This window comes from Triturus cristatus, chromosome 6, assembly GCF_964204655.1.
Source record: "Triturus cristatus chromosome 6, aTriCri1.1, whole genome shotgun sequence".
Classification (NCBI taxonomy): Eukaryota; Metazoa; Chordata; class Amphibia; order Caudata; family Salamandridae; genus Triturus; species Triturus cristatus.
Genome location: NC_140589.1, coordinates 214,448,962 through 214,464,002, shown reverse-complemented (window position 1 = coordinate 214,464,002; position 15,041 = coordinate 214,448,962). Strand labels below are relative to the sequence as shown.

The following is a 15,041-nucleotide window of genomic DNA, read 5'->3' as shown; positions in this document are numbered from 1 at the left end:
CCAAGGTATTAGAGACACACGTAGCAAAACCCTTCAGCACCTTCATTGAAGACACTAAATTTTTAGACCCACGTCAGGCAGGTTTCGGCTCATCCCACTCTACTGAATCTGTCATTCTATCCGTCATGGTTGATCTAAAAGAAAAAGCTGGTGTTGACTGCACTCAAGCCCTGATCCTCCTGGACCTGTCGGCGGCGTTCGATACCGTCAATCATGGCATGTTGATGGAAGGCATTGCTGTCTCAGAGGAGCTGCTCTAAAGTGGTTTCAATCCTTCTTAGTAGACCGGAGACAATCAGTGTGGCTCTGGCCTTACAAATCCTGCACAAGCAACCTCAATTGTGGAGTACCACAGGGTTCATTATTGTCTCCGCACCTTTTCAATTTATATATCTGACCCCTAATATTCTTTCAGATGGGTGCACAGATTTATAACTATGCTGACAACATGCAGCTGATTTTCACCACAGATGATTCCATAAAGTCCAAGGAGTTCCTAAGGAATACTATGCTGTTTATCAGGAACTGGATGAATAAAAATCAGCTCAAATTAAACTCAGATAAAACTGAAATCATTATCCCTAACAATAAACTTCAGCATTGTACCCCTACTCACTGGCCCGCAGAATTAGGACCGGCACCTGCCCCAAAGAACTCGATTAAGAGCCTAGGCATTCATATTGACTCTGAGCTCACCATGAACTCGCAGATTGGGGCAGTTACTTCAGCCTGTTTCTTCCAATTTAGGAAACTGCACAAAAACCCAAAGGTTTTCAACAGGAAGGCTTGCATTCAAATCATCATTGCCTTGATCCTATCTAAAATTGATTATGCCACTGCAATTTACCCAGGCCTCCAGCATAACCAGATACATCGTCTGCAGCTGATACAAAATCAGGCAGCAAGAATTATCTATCAACAAGGCAGACGCTGTCACATAAACCACTGATGAAGGAGCTGCACTGGTTCCAGTGGCGCAGCGTTCCATGTTTAAAACAGGATGCATCCTGTTCAAAGCCATTCATGGTACTGGCCCAAAGTACATTTCCTCAAAAATTCACAGGTACTCCCCAATGCGCACTCTAAGATCCATGCACATGAATCTACTGGTGGTACCGGGCTTCAGACGTGAACGCACGGGAGGATCGTGCTTCTCAATTCAGGGAGCTAAGTCTGGAACGCCCTGACCATGTCATTGAGATTAGAAACTGGCCATCTGCTTTTCAGGAAAAAGCTGAAGACCTGGCTTTTCTTGCACGCTTACAGTTAGACTTCTCGTAGCGGTGTCTCCAAGGATGAAATAAGAAAATACATCAGCGCCAAGAAACCTGTTGGTGAACGTGTGCTCTACATATTATCCATAACATAACATCAATTTCTACCACTGATGATACTGCTCCCAGCGCTTATGGACTGTTTTGTAAACCTTATGATTTTTACAATCCGATTATTGTTCTTTTAACAGTAAGCATTTGATCAGCTTTTATTAGTATTAGAAGCTGTTTGTTTGTACCACTAATCAATAGATATTAATAAACATAAATGGCCCATCATTGAGGTCAAAGGTCCTGTAATTTCACTTCAATTGATTTCACCAGTATTCCAATGCGATGCAATGTTACTTCTGCTCCCACAGTAATTTTAGTTAAATTATTCCACTGGCCGGTCTTACCACAAGGAAGCAGCCCCTGTGTGGTGAGCCTGTACCTACACTTCTCCTTTCAACTGTACACAATTAAATGTAACCAAAGGTAATGTGGATCAGTTACTTAATTAATTCTTAACAGTGATAAAAAGAATTAATGGTCCTCCTTATGAGGTCCCTTTTCAATTGCGACTGGGCCAATACCGGGCTGGCCCCATCGAAATTATAGGATCCATGGGAATACCAATAAACTATTTTGCTTCAGCTCCTTTGAGCAGACACAATCTTCTGACGAAACTCTGGGACAAAATGAGGAAGTACTGGGGAAAACAACGAGTGCCAGCTCCTTATCAGGGGCTTCAGGGCGCAGCACCCATGCCTCCTGTGAAGTCTCACATTCTGCACCATGCCTCTCTGAGTTCCGACACTGAGCATCATTTAATTCAGCAATTGTCATGAAAACAAGACTTTTGTGTTTTTGTGAACACTGCCAGGAACAGGTCAGCCTTCTTGGCCTTGTCTACAGTCTCTGGTTGACTGGAGGAGGACGAGGATGGGGTGAGAGGGCTGATGCATAATCCAGTTACTGAATGTTGTTAAAACACAACACTCTGTAGGAGGATATCTAGATTGTGCATGTCTGAGGGGCGTAGTTCAGCTATGGTCCCCTCACACAGGCACAGTCCATTTTATTTAGCAGACAAGCTGTGTATACCTCGGGCAGCACAGTATATCTGCTATTATGTGGCTGTCAGGGCGCATGTCAGTGGATCCCTGAGGCCAATGAGAAGCCACACAGGTTCCCCAGCACTGTCCCAGCTTCTTATAGTGCTGTGCTTCCAGGCCTATCAAGAAACTGGAGAGGATTGAGGTGAGTCTTTGCCTTTTCAAACCTGTCCTTGCTGCCTAACTAGCTCCTCATTAGCAATAATTGCTAGTGGTTCCAATGCCCATCCCCAGATTCCTGCTCAGTTGCTGCCATGGAGCATGAATTTGCCAGAATAGGAAGCAAGGTAAGTAAAGAAATGGTGTTTCTCTTTTCATGCATGTATGTGTTTGTGACTGATTTAAAGTAAATGGGATTGAGTGTGCAAATGTGTTTGCAATTGTCAGTGAGAGCGAAAGTGAGTGAGAATTTGAGTTTGAGGATGTGTCTCAATAAATGAAAGTGAGTATGAGGGAAGGAGTGTGAGTCTACTAGAAGGAGTGAATGGCTGGAGATTGTGGATGCGAGCGGAAGTTAGTCAAGGCTCTAGCTGCCAGTGGTGCAGCAGGCACAGTTGCACCAGGTCCCAGCGTCAGTGAGTGTGGAAAGTGATTTTGTGTAGGTGTGTTTGTGAGGATGAGAACCAGTGAGTATGAGTATGTTTGTATGTGAGTAACAGTGAGTAGGAGTGAGTATGAGTGAAAATGAGTGAGAATGAGAGATAAAGTAATTGAGGGGGAAGAGAATAAATGTGATAGGGAGTGAGTATGAGTGTGGCAAAAATATGGGGTGAAGTTCTGGCAGGTACTACACCTGGCTAACCACTTTCAAAGATCACCAGCCGCCACTAGAAACAAACCCTGAATTACTGATTTCCATATTAGATCATAATTTGTAAGGGGACCCTCAAAAACCTCACCACCACCCTGGGTTTTAACAGTGTCCCGAGTATTAGTCATTTCAGGGGCGGAGTTACTGTGAGGTGTACTGGAGCACTCATCATGAGTTCCTATGAGTCTACTTTAATTTATGTTATGTTACGCCCATGTCATTTATAAATACATTCATTCTTTCAGTACATACTCTCAGTGCTGGGCAGGCACTGAGGGAAAATTAAAGGAGGTTCCTGCACTCCACACCAGAGCACACTGCAATGCCGTTTGGATGTGTTGGCTGCTGTGTACGCTGTGCCTAGTTGTGTTTCCAACCTCTACACATAACACCAACATCAATAAATGAACCTATGTTTTTGTGTGAGTGGGCCCCAAAGGTGAGAACGTTTAGTAGCAAGAGAGATAGGATGAACGAGTGCTGTATCGAGGCGATGATTGTGACATACAGCATACCACCAAGCTAAATAGGACAATTTAGAGGAATCTTTCCAGTTTTTTTATATTTGCTGAAAAGCTACAGCTATTAACAAATCAATAAGTGGTAACTGGGATTGACTTGTTACCAGTCCGGTGTTAAACTACCTAGGGAAATGTTGGTAGGGGAGAGTGGAATTGCGGTGTGAAATATAGTGTTGATTTGGTGCCAGACCTATTTCTAGAATATAAAACCATGTGGACATGTGAAAAGCATATGATGGGGATCAGCGTGAACCTGGGAACATGTCCAGCAAGTGTTGAGATTTGTGTTGTGTATTTTATGTAGGTATGTGGGGGTAAGAAACAATCTGTTGTAAATAAAGAAGAGTGTTTGTGTTGTGCTGGCCGCTCTGGATGATTTCCTAAGTTTCGTCCAAATACTGTTCCAAAAAGAGATAGGCCAATTTGTTCCCAGATCGGATTCCCACGAGAGTTCCACTTTGGTTTTGTCTCAGATCTCAGGAGTTACCTTTAAACGGGAATAAATGGTGGACGCTTTGGGGTTTATGTGCAAAAGGTTATGCCATGGGAAAAGGGGGTGGGAGGGTGAGGAAGGTGAAGATTTGAGTTTAGCATAAGTATCAAGTATTGTTTTCTGCAAGGTCAAAAATGTAGGTCTAAAGGAAGAAGGCAAATGATAAAGAGTTTATAAATGCGTAAATTGAATGGGTGCGCCCTGATCTAAAAATTGATGAACCCAGAGTAGACCTTTATTTCTCCAACCCTTCCAAAATATAGGTTTCCTATTAAGAAGGATTTGTTTATTGTGCCAAATTGTGGAATTGAGAAAAGTGTCTAAATTATGTACTACTAAGTGGGGTGCAGTGGATAGTAGTTTACAGGATTGCTTAATTATGGGAGTAGAGAGCTTTTGTGGTTTGCGAGTAAAGGAGAGATATTCCTGAAATGAGAAGGGAGCTAAAAATGAGGTCTCAAGATCCACCCAGAGAGGTTTATCTTCAGATTGATTAGTGATCCAATTTCATAGTTGTCGTAACTGAAAGGCTTTGTGATAATTGGAGAAATGGGGGAAATTGACACCGCCTTCAGATTTTGGTCTTGTTAATTTCTGTAAAGCCATTCTTGGTTTTTTAGCATTCCATAAAAAAAGAAGTCAAAATAGAATTAATCTTTTGAAAGAATTTAGATGGAATGGAAAGTGGAATGTTAGAAAGGATATACAAAACTATTGGAGTCAACATCATTTTGATTGTGTCCAAACGACCCCACCAAGAAAGATTAAGGGGTTGCCATCTTGCGACCAAAGTTTTAAGTTTGGCAGAACATTTGTCTATGTTTAAAGAGATAGATGTCTTTATAGAGGGAGAGAACCAGATACCAAGATATTTTATATGTTTAGGGCTCCAAGTAAAGTTGGAGATCTTAAAATCATCCTTAAAGGTGTATTTGGTTAAGGGTAGTATCTCATATTTTCCTCTATTCAGTTTATAGCCAGATACCAATCCATAGGCCTCCACCTCTCCCATGAAAGCTGTAAGTGAAGATTGTGGTTTGGAGAGAAAAACTGAAATATCGTCAGCATATGCTGCCAGCTTAATTTGTTGAGGATCCGAGACAAAACCTGTGATTGAGTTATTTTGGCATATTCTTGAGAGAAAGGGTTCTAAGGCCAAATTGAAAAAAAGGGGACAAGGGGCATCCTTGGCATACTCCTCGTTTAAGATTAAAGTAGGGGGAGATGAGGCCATTGGTAGAGATGGCGGCCTTGGGCTCTGAGTAAAGTAGGGCTATAAAAGAAATGATTTTCGGTCCAAACTGGAAAATAAAAGGCCAGTAAACCCTATCAAAGGCCTTTTCTGCATCTAACGCAATTGCCGCCAAGGAGTCCGGATAATGTGATGATTTAGATAAAATGTCAAAGAATAAGCGTGCATTGTCAATGATGTTGCGACCTTTGACAAAACCTGATTGTTCTTTTCCAAGCAGCATGGGAAGATGTGGTTCTAACCTTAGGGCTAGAGTTTTCGAGAAAATTTTATAACGTACGTTAACTAAGGATATAGGTCTATAATTCTTACAGTAACGTAAATCCTTATCAGCCTTTGGTATTAGACAGATCAAGGCTTCGGAAAAAGAGCCTGTAGAATTAGGGGAAGCGATAAAGGAAGAAAGAAGAGTGTGTAAGTGTGGGAGTAATAGATGAACGAAATGTAAATAAAATTCCACTGTGAAGCCGTCTGGGCCTGGGGCCTTGTCTTTTTTAAGAGTTTTTAAAGCATTTAACAATTCTGTTTGTGTAAGTTCAGCTTCCAAAGAGGCTAAAACTAATTGGGAATTAATATGTTTTTTAATTGTGGAGAAATATTGGGATATCCCTTTACACACCAGAAAACACACCCTCAGATACAGATCTGAGGGTGTGTTTTCTGGTGTGTAAAGGGATTGATAGAAATGTACAAATTCTTGGAGTATTTCAGTGTCTTTGAATTTCGGTGCTTGGCTATCATCTACAATGGAATCAATATGAAGTTTCTGTTGTTTAATCTTTAGATAATTGGCTAGAAGTTTGCCTGATTTATTTTGGCCACCATAATACTTTGCTGAGGATTTCAGTAAGTATAGGGAGGCCTGTTCGGTAGTGGATTTGTTAAAAGCGATTTTTGCAGTGATGAGATCTTTAAGGGAGTCCTTCGACTTGGAGGTGTGGAAGGAGTGCTTAAGTTTTTTAATCTTAGCAAGAAGTGTGTTATGTAATATGCGGGAAACTTTACGTTTATTTGACACAAATCTAATGATGAAATCCCGAGCTGTGGCCTTAAAGGCGTCCCACACTGTATGAAAAGAGACATCATTCGTTAAATTAATGTGAAAAAACTCTTGAGCGAAAGAGGGCCTATACCAGCAGAACGTAAGGATTGGGAAATGTTGCGTGAAATAAAAATATGGTCTATTCGAGATTGTGTTTGATGTGGAGAGGAAAAAAAGGAGTATTCTATTTTGGATGGGTTGCAGAGGCGCCATGAGTCTAATAAGTTTCTTTGTTGAATAGTTTGTGACTTTATGTGGCGTGTTTGGGATAAAGGGGGATTTAGAATTTCTATCAATAAACGGGTCCATCACTTGGTTGCAGTCTCCTGCGAGAATAAAGTTTTCTGATGGGTACTTGAGCAATAACTGAGATATACGAGACCAAAACGTGGCCTCACCGCTAGTAGGGACATAAATGTTAACCAAAGACAGAGGGGTCTTCCCTAGCAGGAGATTAGAACCTATGTTTTTGGACAATGAACTTTACTATTTGGTTATGCAGAAATACATCCCCTTTGGTACCACTTTCAGTGATAAGATAGGGCATTATTCAAATGCAAGTTTATTGTGAATGGAAATGGATATTGCATGTGCAAAAGATTGACCCGCTAAACTTCACTGCGACAAAGGAGCTGCAGCACCGAGGTTGTTTGCTTTAAGAACACATCTACCTCTAAAGGCTCCAACAAGGAGGAAAGTGAACTTCTTCTACATTGAAGCTTCTTGAAAAAGAAGGAAAGTGGCCCTAAGCCGGCAACCCTCACATGACCTAAAAAGTCTGACTTCCCCTTGGTAAGTAACTCTGAATCACAATAATTGATATTTATATACAGAATCACAGAATCAATATCAATATTACGAATAAATATGTCATGAAATGTATTCATCAATTAATCTTATACTAAAAAATTTTCTTTTAAAAAAAACAGAAGGCCTCCTTTGTCGTTCCTCCTTTTTACACGTGTTATTTAAAAATCACAATATTCACACATTGATTTAATCTGTGAGTCTCTGCACATTAATTACTCTTAATAAACATTTCACATATTATTAAATGTATTTGTGGTCAGCAAACTAGACTTTCTTAGGGGACCGCCATCGGTATCATTGCTAATCATTTCTAAATCCATTTTACTTGGGGGTTTTTGAAACAGACACGAGATAATCCAGGTTAAAGTGATTGAAAGTGGGTGCTCGTGTCACGGGGTCTGCCCTACTGCTTAAAAAAACACAAGTGGTTCCAGCTGAAGCAACGCATGTCCTTAAGAGAAACTTAATAAAGTAAATAGTGTTTACAGATTAAATAACAGGTCCCGTGTAACAACCAAAGTAAAGGGGCCAGTAACCATGGAAAGGTTACAAATGAAGACAATGCGTACTAAGGAGGAACTAACAAGCCTATTAACGAATCCGAAGGCAGCATTTACGAAAGACAATGACACAAGCCAATGAAAAGTATGGGAGGAGAGTGGGTGCAGCTTCTCTCCCGTACTCTACTACCGCCGTCTTGCAGGCTCGACCTAAAAAGTAATATATAGGAAGGCTTAATAGGTGTTATACCAGGAATTATTTTTGGAGTAGCAATGAGGTTCTTGGATATAGAGCCATGATTTTTGTAATTAAAAGGGCATATTGATTTGGGGTGCAAAATGGATATTTAGAGGTGGTGTGGATAGAGGTGGTGGATAGGGATAAGGAGGGAATCTGGTTAATGGAAGGTTTTGGCCTTAAAGGAAGGAGTACTAAATTCTCCGCCTGTGGTGCTAGAGGACCCAGGAGGGGGCCGGGATGGGCTTCTGTTTGGAGTCTGTGCCCTTCTCAAGCCGCAGTTTGATCTTTTGCAGATCCCCACATGGTAGAAGCTGATCTAGTATTTTTGGATTCAGTAATTTCAGGTACTGAATCACTGGATCACTGATAGCACGGCAGAGTGGACCCCCCCCCCCATGGATACCACATGGCAATGCTCATAAGGGGGTCCATAATAGGTGATGCAGTTTTAATCCATGATATATACTGTCTGTAGTGGTGGCTGTTTTTAATGACAAGTGGTGAAGCGGCGTTAAGGGTAAAAAACAAAAAATTTAAATAAAAAAGTAATTATCTGCCGCTGCCTTCTCAGTGTTGTTCTGCTCCTGTCCCAACTCCCAGATGACAATCAAGACGCTGCTGTCATACTGGTAATACTGTGTGGGAGCGGGGCCAGTTTGTCATTGCTGCTGATTGGTAGCAATAGGTTTCCGTTTGAATTGCACATGTAGGTTTGGCCGGCTATCTTACCACGGCCAGCCTGACATGTTCAATTCAAAGCTCTCCAACCCAGCGGGAGGAGAGCAGGTGCAGGCCTCCAGTGCCATTTGGAGCGCTTGGCTGCCTGTTCCAGCCAATCCAGATGCTTCAGTCATGCTGCTTTACAGCATGAGAGCAGCATCTGGATTGAATAAGGGAGATGGCTGTGTCACATCTCGTTCGGAGGAGTCAGGAGACAGGGACTGGAGAGCATCGAGGACGTGCTGCAGGATGAGGAAAGTAACTTTTATTTTTTCTTTCTTAGATGTTTATTTTAATGTGTTTTAATGTAATTATGTAATGTATGTGTATTTAATGTATGTAGCAAGATGTGCTTATAATAAATTTAAAAAAACATTATGGACCAGATGCATCAAAGGGGTTTGCCCATTCTGTGTCTATGGGAAAATGTGTTCATGCATATGGCACTATGATTCACAAGTACATTTATTAGTTTCATTTACTTCCTTATTAGCAGACATCAAGTGTATTTAAATCCTAGCATCAAAGCATGCAGTTTCTAAAGAGCAGATGTTTCTCTTCATTTAAATGAAAAAAATGTTGCACCCCTAAGCAGCTAAAAAGCCAACAGCCTTTTCAAGGCACTAGACTCTGTGTTAGATCACAGGGTTGTCAGTTTGGTTGTCAGATGCGATTTACTCATGTTTCATTCTGCACAGCTAATAAACCAAGGGGCACATTTTTGAGCCCCTTTGCATCGCTCCTGCATCATGCAATGTGGTGCAAGAGCGACGCAATTGTAAAATGAGATTTATTAAGAAACGCAAGATCACACTGCGTGGCCCTGTGTGGCTTCATAAATCTCGAGTAATGTAACGCAGCACAACTCAGGGGTATATTCACAAGAACGTGTGATAACTACTGTAAGAGTAGCGTAATGCAACTTTCAATATCGCAGTCCATCGCGGGAAAAAATAACCCCGTGTCAACGTGGAATTCACAGCAAGGTGGTACCATGTGATAGACACTTGATATTGCGTCAAATGTCAGCGTAAAAATTGACGCCACGCCGCAAAAATGCGAAATGCGAAAAATCATGCGATGAGGACAATCGCGGTAAACAAATCAGCGAAGACCAGCCACAGGCCTGCAAATCACACGTGCCTGGCGGGAAAAAGCAACATAAAAGCAAGATTTTTTTTTCTCCAAATAACGATTCAAACTGCATAGCAACATGGATGCACCCGGACCGAGTGCAGAGGACAAGCCCGACACCACAAGCCCCATGGAGGACCAGCCAGGAACCCCGCGTTTGTGGAAGGACAAGAGGAAGAGGAAGACGGGGTTCAGTCCGCAGGAAGACCGGATCCTCGTCACGGAGGTGACCAAACACCATCAACAACTGTTCGGCACCTCCACTGCGGCACAGGCAACCCAAATCGAAATATGGCAGGCCATTGTAACCAACGTCAATGCAGTCGGAGTGTCCGGGAGGTCACTGGAGGAGGTCAAGAGGCGCTGGCATGATCTGAAAAGGCAGACCAAACATAAGCACGCCGACAACAGGGAGGCAGCAACTGCGACTGGGGGTGGGCCTCCTGCGACACAGGAGGAGCTGGATGAGCTAAAGCAAATGGTGGCCACAGTCAGCAGTGAGGAGACGGTGGCAGGATTGGGGGGCCTGGACACAGCACAATACGACCTGACCCAACAGCAACAGGGTGAGTAACTACCAGGGACGGGGGACGGGGGGACGGGTGGACGGGGGGAGATGGGCACAATGGCACACATGCACAAGTATGCGTAGCACACTGCACACCCACAATGACGGTGGAACATGTCCCTGATTGCCTTGGCACACTGCAGCAAACATAGAAACACCAAGTAGGCCCCCATCCACAATGTGCACAGAGCCCCCCCCCTATCACCAATATCACCACTGACCCATGCACATGTGCCAAATCCAGCAAAGCAGTGGCTCTGTGTCCCACACTGACTATGCAAGTAACACTGCAAATCCGATAGCATGGCAGCAGCCCAAAAAAATGACATGGCCCACGAATCGACATGGAGGTAGCCCAGTGCGGATCACATCCGTAGAGGAGCAGGTCACACCCTGACATGTCCACGTGCACCCACAACCCATACCTTACAACACACACAGCAGGCGAACAATGCCCCAGGCCACAAAATCTGTCCGAGAGCGCATATGACCCAAGTCAAAAGCAAATCAGGCCCCGAAAAGCACACAATTCAAAGGCACTCCGCCTCAAAGGGAGAAGGCCACACGAAATCAGAGCTGCAGGAGCAACTCCCCCACAATGCAGCACACACACATAGCAATACAGGACATCAGCAATGACGGCAATGTGGTACAATGTGCAACACCACAGGACAGAGCCCACAACAGGTTCCGCTCCTGCGTAGTAACAGTCCACTCACATCTGGCATTGCCTGATACAGTGTGATGATAATGAACGGGTACCACCACACATCCGTCATGTATTGGGAAAACACACTGACTGCCATCGAATAGCCAGCTCCCCCAAAACATTCATAATGTACATTGGCATGCAGTCTGAATGTATACATATGCAAATCAACAACATACATGTGAAACCCTGTTAACCTGCATCTCCCCATAACATTGCAGAGGGACAATCAACACTTACTGCAGAGCAGAACACAAACCCCTTCATTGATGATGTAGATGATATCCTTCACATATGTCAAGATACCCTCCAACGGATACTGGACAGCCTCTGCACCCCACCCCCAGGAGCAGGGCAGGCCAGCTGCCTCGAGGTGACCCCACCACCTGCACAGACCACACAGCAGGAAACACACACCACCACGGCTGTCTCCCAGGACCCCCCGACCAATACATGGAGCACATACAACGTGTGTGGTCTTCCCAGGTGGAGTTGGCTGAACAGCTCAGGTGGGTTTCGAGCTCATGGCAGCCAAACTCGATGGGTGTCTGAGTCCCATCATGGACCAAATACAGTCCCTATCGGACACCCCCTGTCCGCACCATGCTCCGCCACAGACCTTGGCTGACCTCGCTGGTGCCATGAATCGTACACAAGAGCTGTGTGGGCAGACAGGCACCAGCCATGACAGCACAGAGTTGGGATGGATGCGGAGGTCAATGGAGACCATGGAGCGGATGCAGGATGAAAGGATGTTTGACACGGATGGACACCAGCGAGTAGTAGCTGAGGACCTCAATGCCCTGCAGTACTTCTTGCCTTTGCTGCCACTGAGCCATTCCCAGATGACTTCAGCAGGAACATCGACACACACAGCTAAGACATTTCTCCAATGGCACTTCTCTCTATTGAAGATGATGAGTCTAAATCTAAACATGCACTGGCAAAACCAGGCGGTCTAGCTATCTCAATTTTTTAATATTGCATTTGTTTTTGAAAACATATGCAATCTGCAAAAATATTGGCAAGAATATAAAGAATATAAAAATAAAATAGGGGTCCAGAAGTTCAGGCACACCTGCCCTGTCACTGAAATGCACTCCTTTACAGATGTCTGTGCACATGTGGTCACTCAAATTGCATTATACACAGAGCATCAGAGCCCCTGGCAGTGGAGGCTGCTACTTAACAGCAATGGGGAAGGTGTGTCTTGGGAGGGAGGAGAAGGGGGTGAGGGAATGAAAATAAATCACATACCTCTCTGTCAGCCTCCGCCTCTCGGTCCTCTTCACCCACTTCCAGGATTCCAGGGGCACGAAGCAGTAACAGGAAGCACCCAGGCTTCCAGACTCCCCTAGCCAATCATGATGCTGCTGATAGCAGCCTTGTGATTAGTCTGAGCGCTGTGATTCAGTGCTCAGAGAGGGACTGGGAGCCTGTGCATGTTCTCCACCGAGGCTGTGCAACACAGCCCGGTGTAAAACATGCTAAGTGCACATGACTGGTTGGCCCGCCAAAGACGGCTGGCCAAACCCCGCCCCTAACCAGGTGAGCAACACAACAGAAAAATAAAATGAGAACAACAATGTGTTATTATCATTTTATTTTACTTTTCTCACCTGCTCACAGAGCAGTGGGGCGACACTCCTCCGCCTTAGCGGAGGAGCCACCAAAGGCCCTTGACTGAAGTAGACTGATCCATTGCCCATTGTTGAGTGCTGGGTGGGAGGAAGCAAAATGTGACTGACACTCAAACAGACCAATGAATGAAGGGGCCTGACGGAAAGCCATTGTATGGCTGTAGATATTATGCATTTCTATTATGATACTTTGGATGTTATTACATTGACAAGAGAGCTTAAGCTGTCTCTAGCCCTGGCCTAAAAACATGGAACTTTTTAGTGATGTTCCTCAGCACCCGTTGCTGGCTTGATGAACATGGTTGTGAATGACAGCAAAATTAAGAGCTGGTGGGAAGAAATTTCTGACGGAATTCATCTGCTACATCAATGAGAATAAAGCTGAAAAGGCAATCAATTTTATTACTAAATTACTTTTAAAGTTGGTTTGGGCTGGATTAAGATCACGAGCTTTGAGTTGCAGGTGGACTGGTGTTCTAGTCTTGACACAGCCCTTGGACTGAAGCGGTACGGCAACATTTCACCTGCAGACGTCAAGACGAAGAAAAGGCCTTCAAAGAAATAGCGACAGATTTAAAGGAGTCGTATGTCTAAGGGTTGAGTACGTCTGATGGTTGAGCACTCTGTGGTATACACCCCAATACAATGTATGTGTCCCCAATGTTTTCTTCTTGGTCCACCCCTCGCATTGAGATATTATTTTTAAAAAGTAAAGGATAAGGTCATTCATTCATTCATTCATTCATTGATGCCATCAGCCAGTCAGTAATTTTATATAATGTTCACTTATTTGGTGGGAGGTCTGGGCCCGATTCACAAAGGTAAAAATTGAGACGAAAGTCTCACTTCACGGCGTTCGGTGTTCACAAAGGGCTCCTGTGAGGAGTAAAGTTAGACTTTTGTCTCAGTTTAACCTTACGTTTTGGTCTTAAGTTTAACTGAGCCCAAAAGTCTCAGGTTTCAGACCAAAACTTAAGTTTAAACTCCACAAAAGCCTAACTTTACTACTCGTAAATGCCCTTCGTGAATACCAAACGTCCTAAACTTGGACTTTCATCTCAGTTTATCTTTGTGAACCGAGCCCTTTGGTTTTTTAAACAGACCTGCTGCAGCTATAGTATATTGTGAGCAGAAATGACGGGGCAGAAGTTGTTCTGCTCCAGCCTCCAGATAGTGCAGGGCCCTCCTGCATGTACTCACACACCCATAGCTATCGTACACGCCCAGCTCCTAGAAGCCAGGCGCTTTAAGAAGTGGTGGGCTGAGAGACGTCTCTGTCCCCATTAATCGATCAGATAGCATGGGTTGTCACCGCCAAGGGACATGTATACCCAATCACTGGGAAATCACTCGTTTGAGATTTGTCAGAGAAAGCAAATGCAGAGGAGTTATTTACACTAAAGGTCAACTTCAAATAGGAAAATAAAACAAACAGTTGGGAACAGTAAACGCCCAGCTATTCGCATCTGAGTACATACCAGCGTTTATCTCCGGGATGTCCCGCGTGGGCTGTCCGCCGCCGACATCATAAACTATTTCAAAAAGACAATTGTCAGGGTAAATACATGCTGCGCTGAAGAAGAACGGCTGTTTGCCCGGATCAGGCCTGAAAAAGATGCATTACCAGTGTCCAGCGAGGATCTGCGCACCTAGAAGAGAGAGAGCACATTGGTGTTACCTCAGAGATGAGGCAGCGGCAGGGTGCGCATTATGAGGCCTTAAAATATTAAACTAGAAGTGATGGAAGTACCGTGGAGCCTGTGGTGTGAGTCAGGTCCAGAGTGAAGGCGCAGAAGAGAAGGAGAAGCTTCATTGCGTCCGAGGAGCCGGGGCAGCCTCGCTGCCCACAGGAAGCTTTCAGCAGAGTGAAGAGTTGACATTGAACTCTGAAGTTTCTGTCTGATGTTTATCAGGGGGGAAGCAAACTATGCCCTCTAGACAGTGATCTGGCTTCTTCCCACGTATGAAGAGGCCTTTTGTTAATAAGTGATCTTGTCTGTTGTGCGGTTTATCTGTGGCTTTCAGGGCCTGTGTATTGATAAGGTTTGAAGTAAATCATCTTCATTCTGACTCAAAGAAAAGGATCAGGTGCTTCCTGGCTGGCAGAACTGGGACCTGCTTGTATCTTCTCTCCTTCGCCCAAACTTCCACTCAAAGCACTAGACCGCCATTACTAAAATTGTCCCACAGCACAAATTCTGGGGCAGTGTTCAGTTGTACTGCACTTCT

At 44.1% G+C, this 15,041-nt stretch overlaps 1 protein-coding gene across 1 annotated transcript in view; it reads right to left on the bottom strand.

Moving 5' to 3' along the window:
• LOC146816658 (meprin A subunit alpha-like) overlaps positions 1-14,796 on the bottom strand; it is a 120,985-nt gene extending 106,189 nt beyond the window's left edge. The window contains exons 1-3 of the mRNA XM_085610562.1: positions 14,563-14,796; positions 14,437-14,461; positions 14,291-14,344 (exon numbers count right to left, since the gene is read on the bottom strand). Coding sequence (XP_085466688.1) covers positions 14,291-14,344; positions 14,437-14,461; positions 14,563-14,625 — 142 coding nt within the window. The 5' untranslated portion in view covers positions 14,626-14,796. The remainder of the gene's footprint in view (positions 1-14,290; positions 14,345-14,436; positions 14,462-14,562) is intronic.
• Between the last annotated feature and the right edge of the window lie 245 nt (positions 14,797-15,041).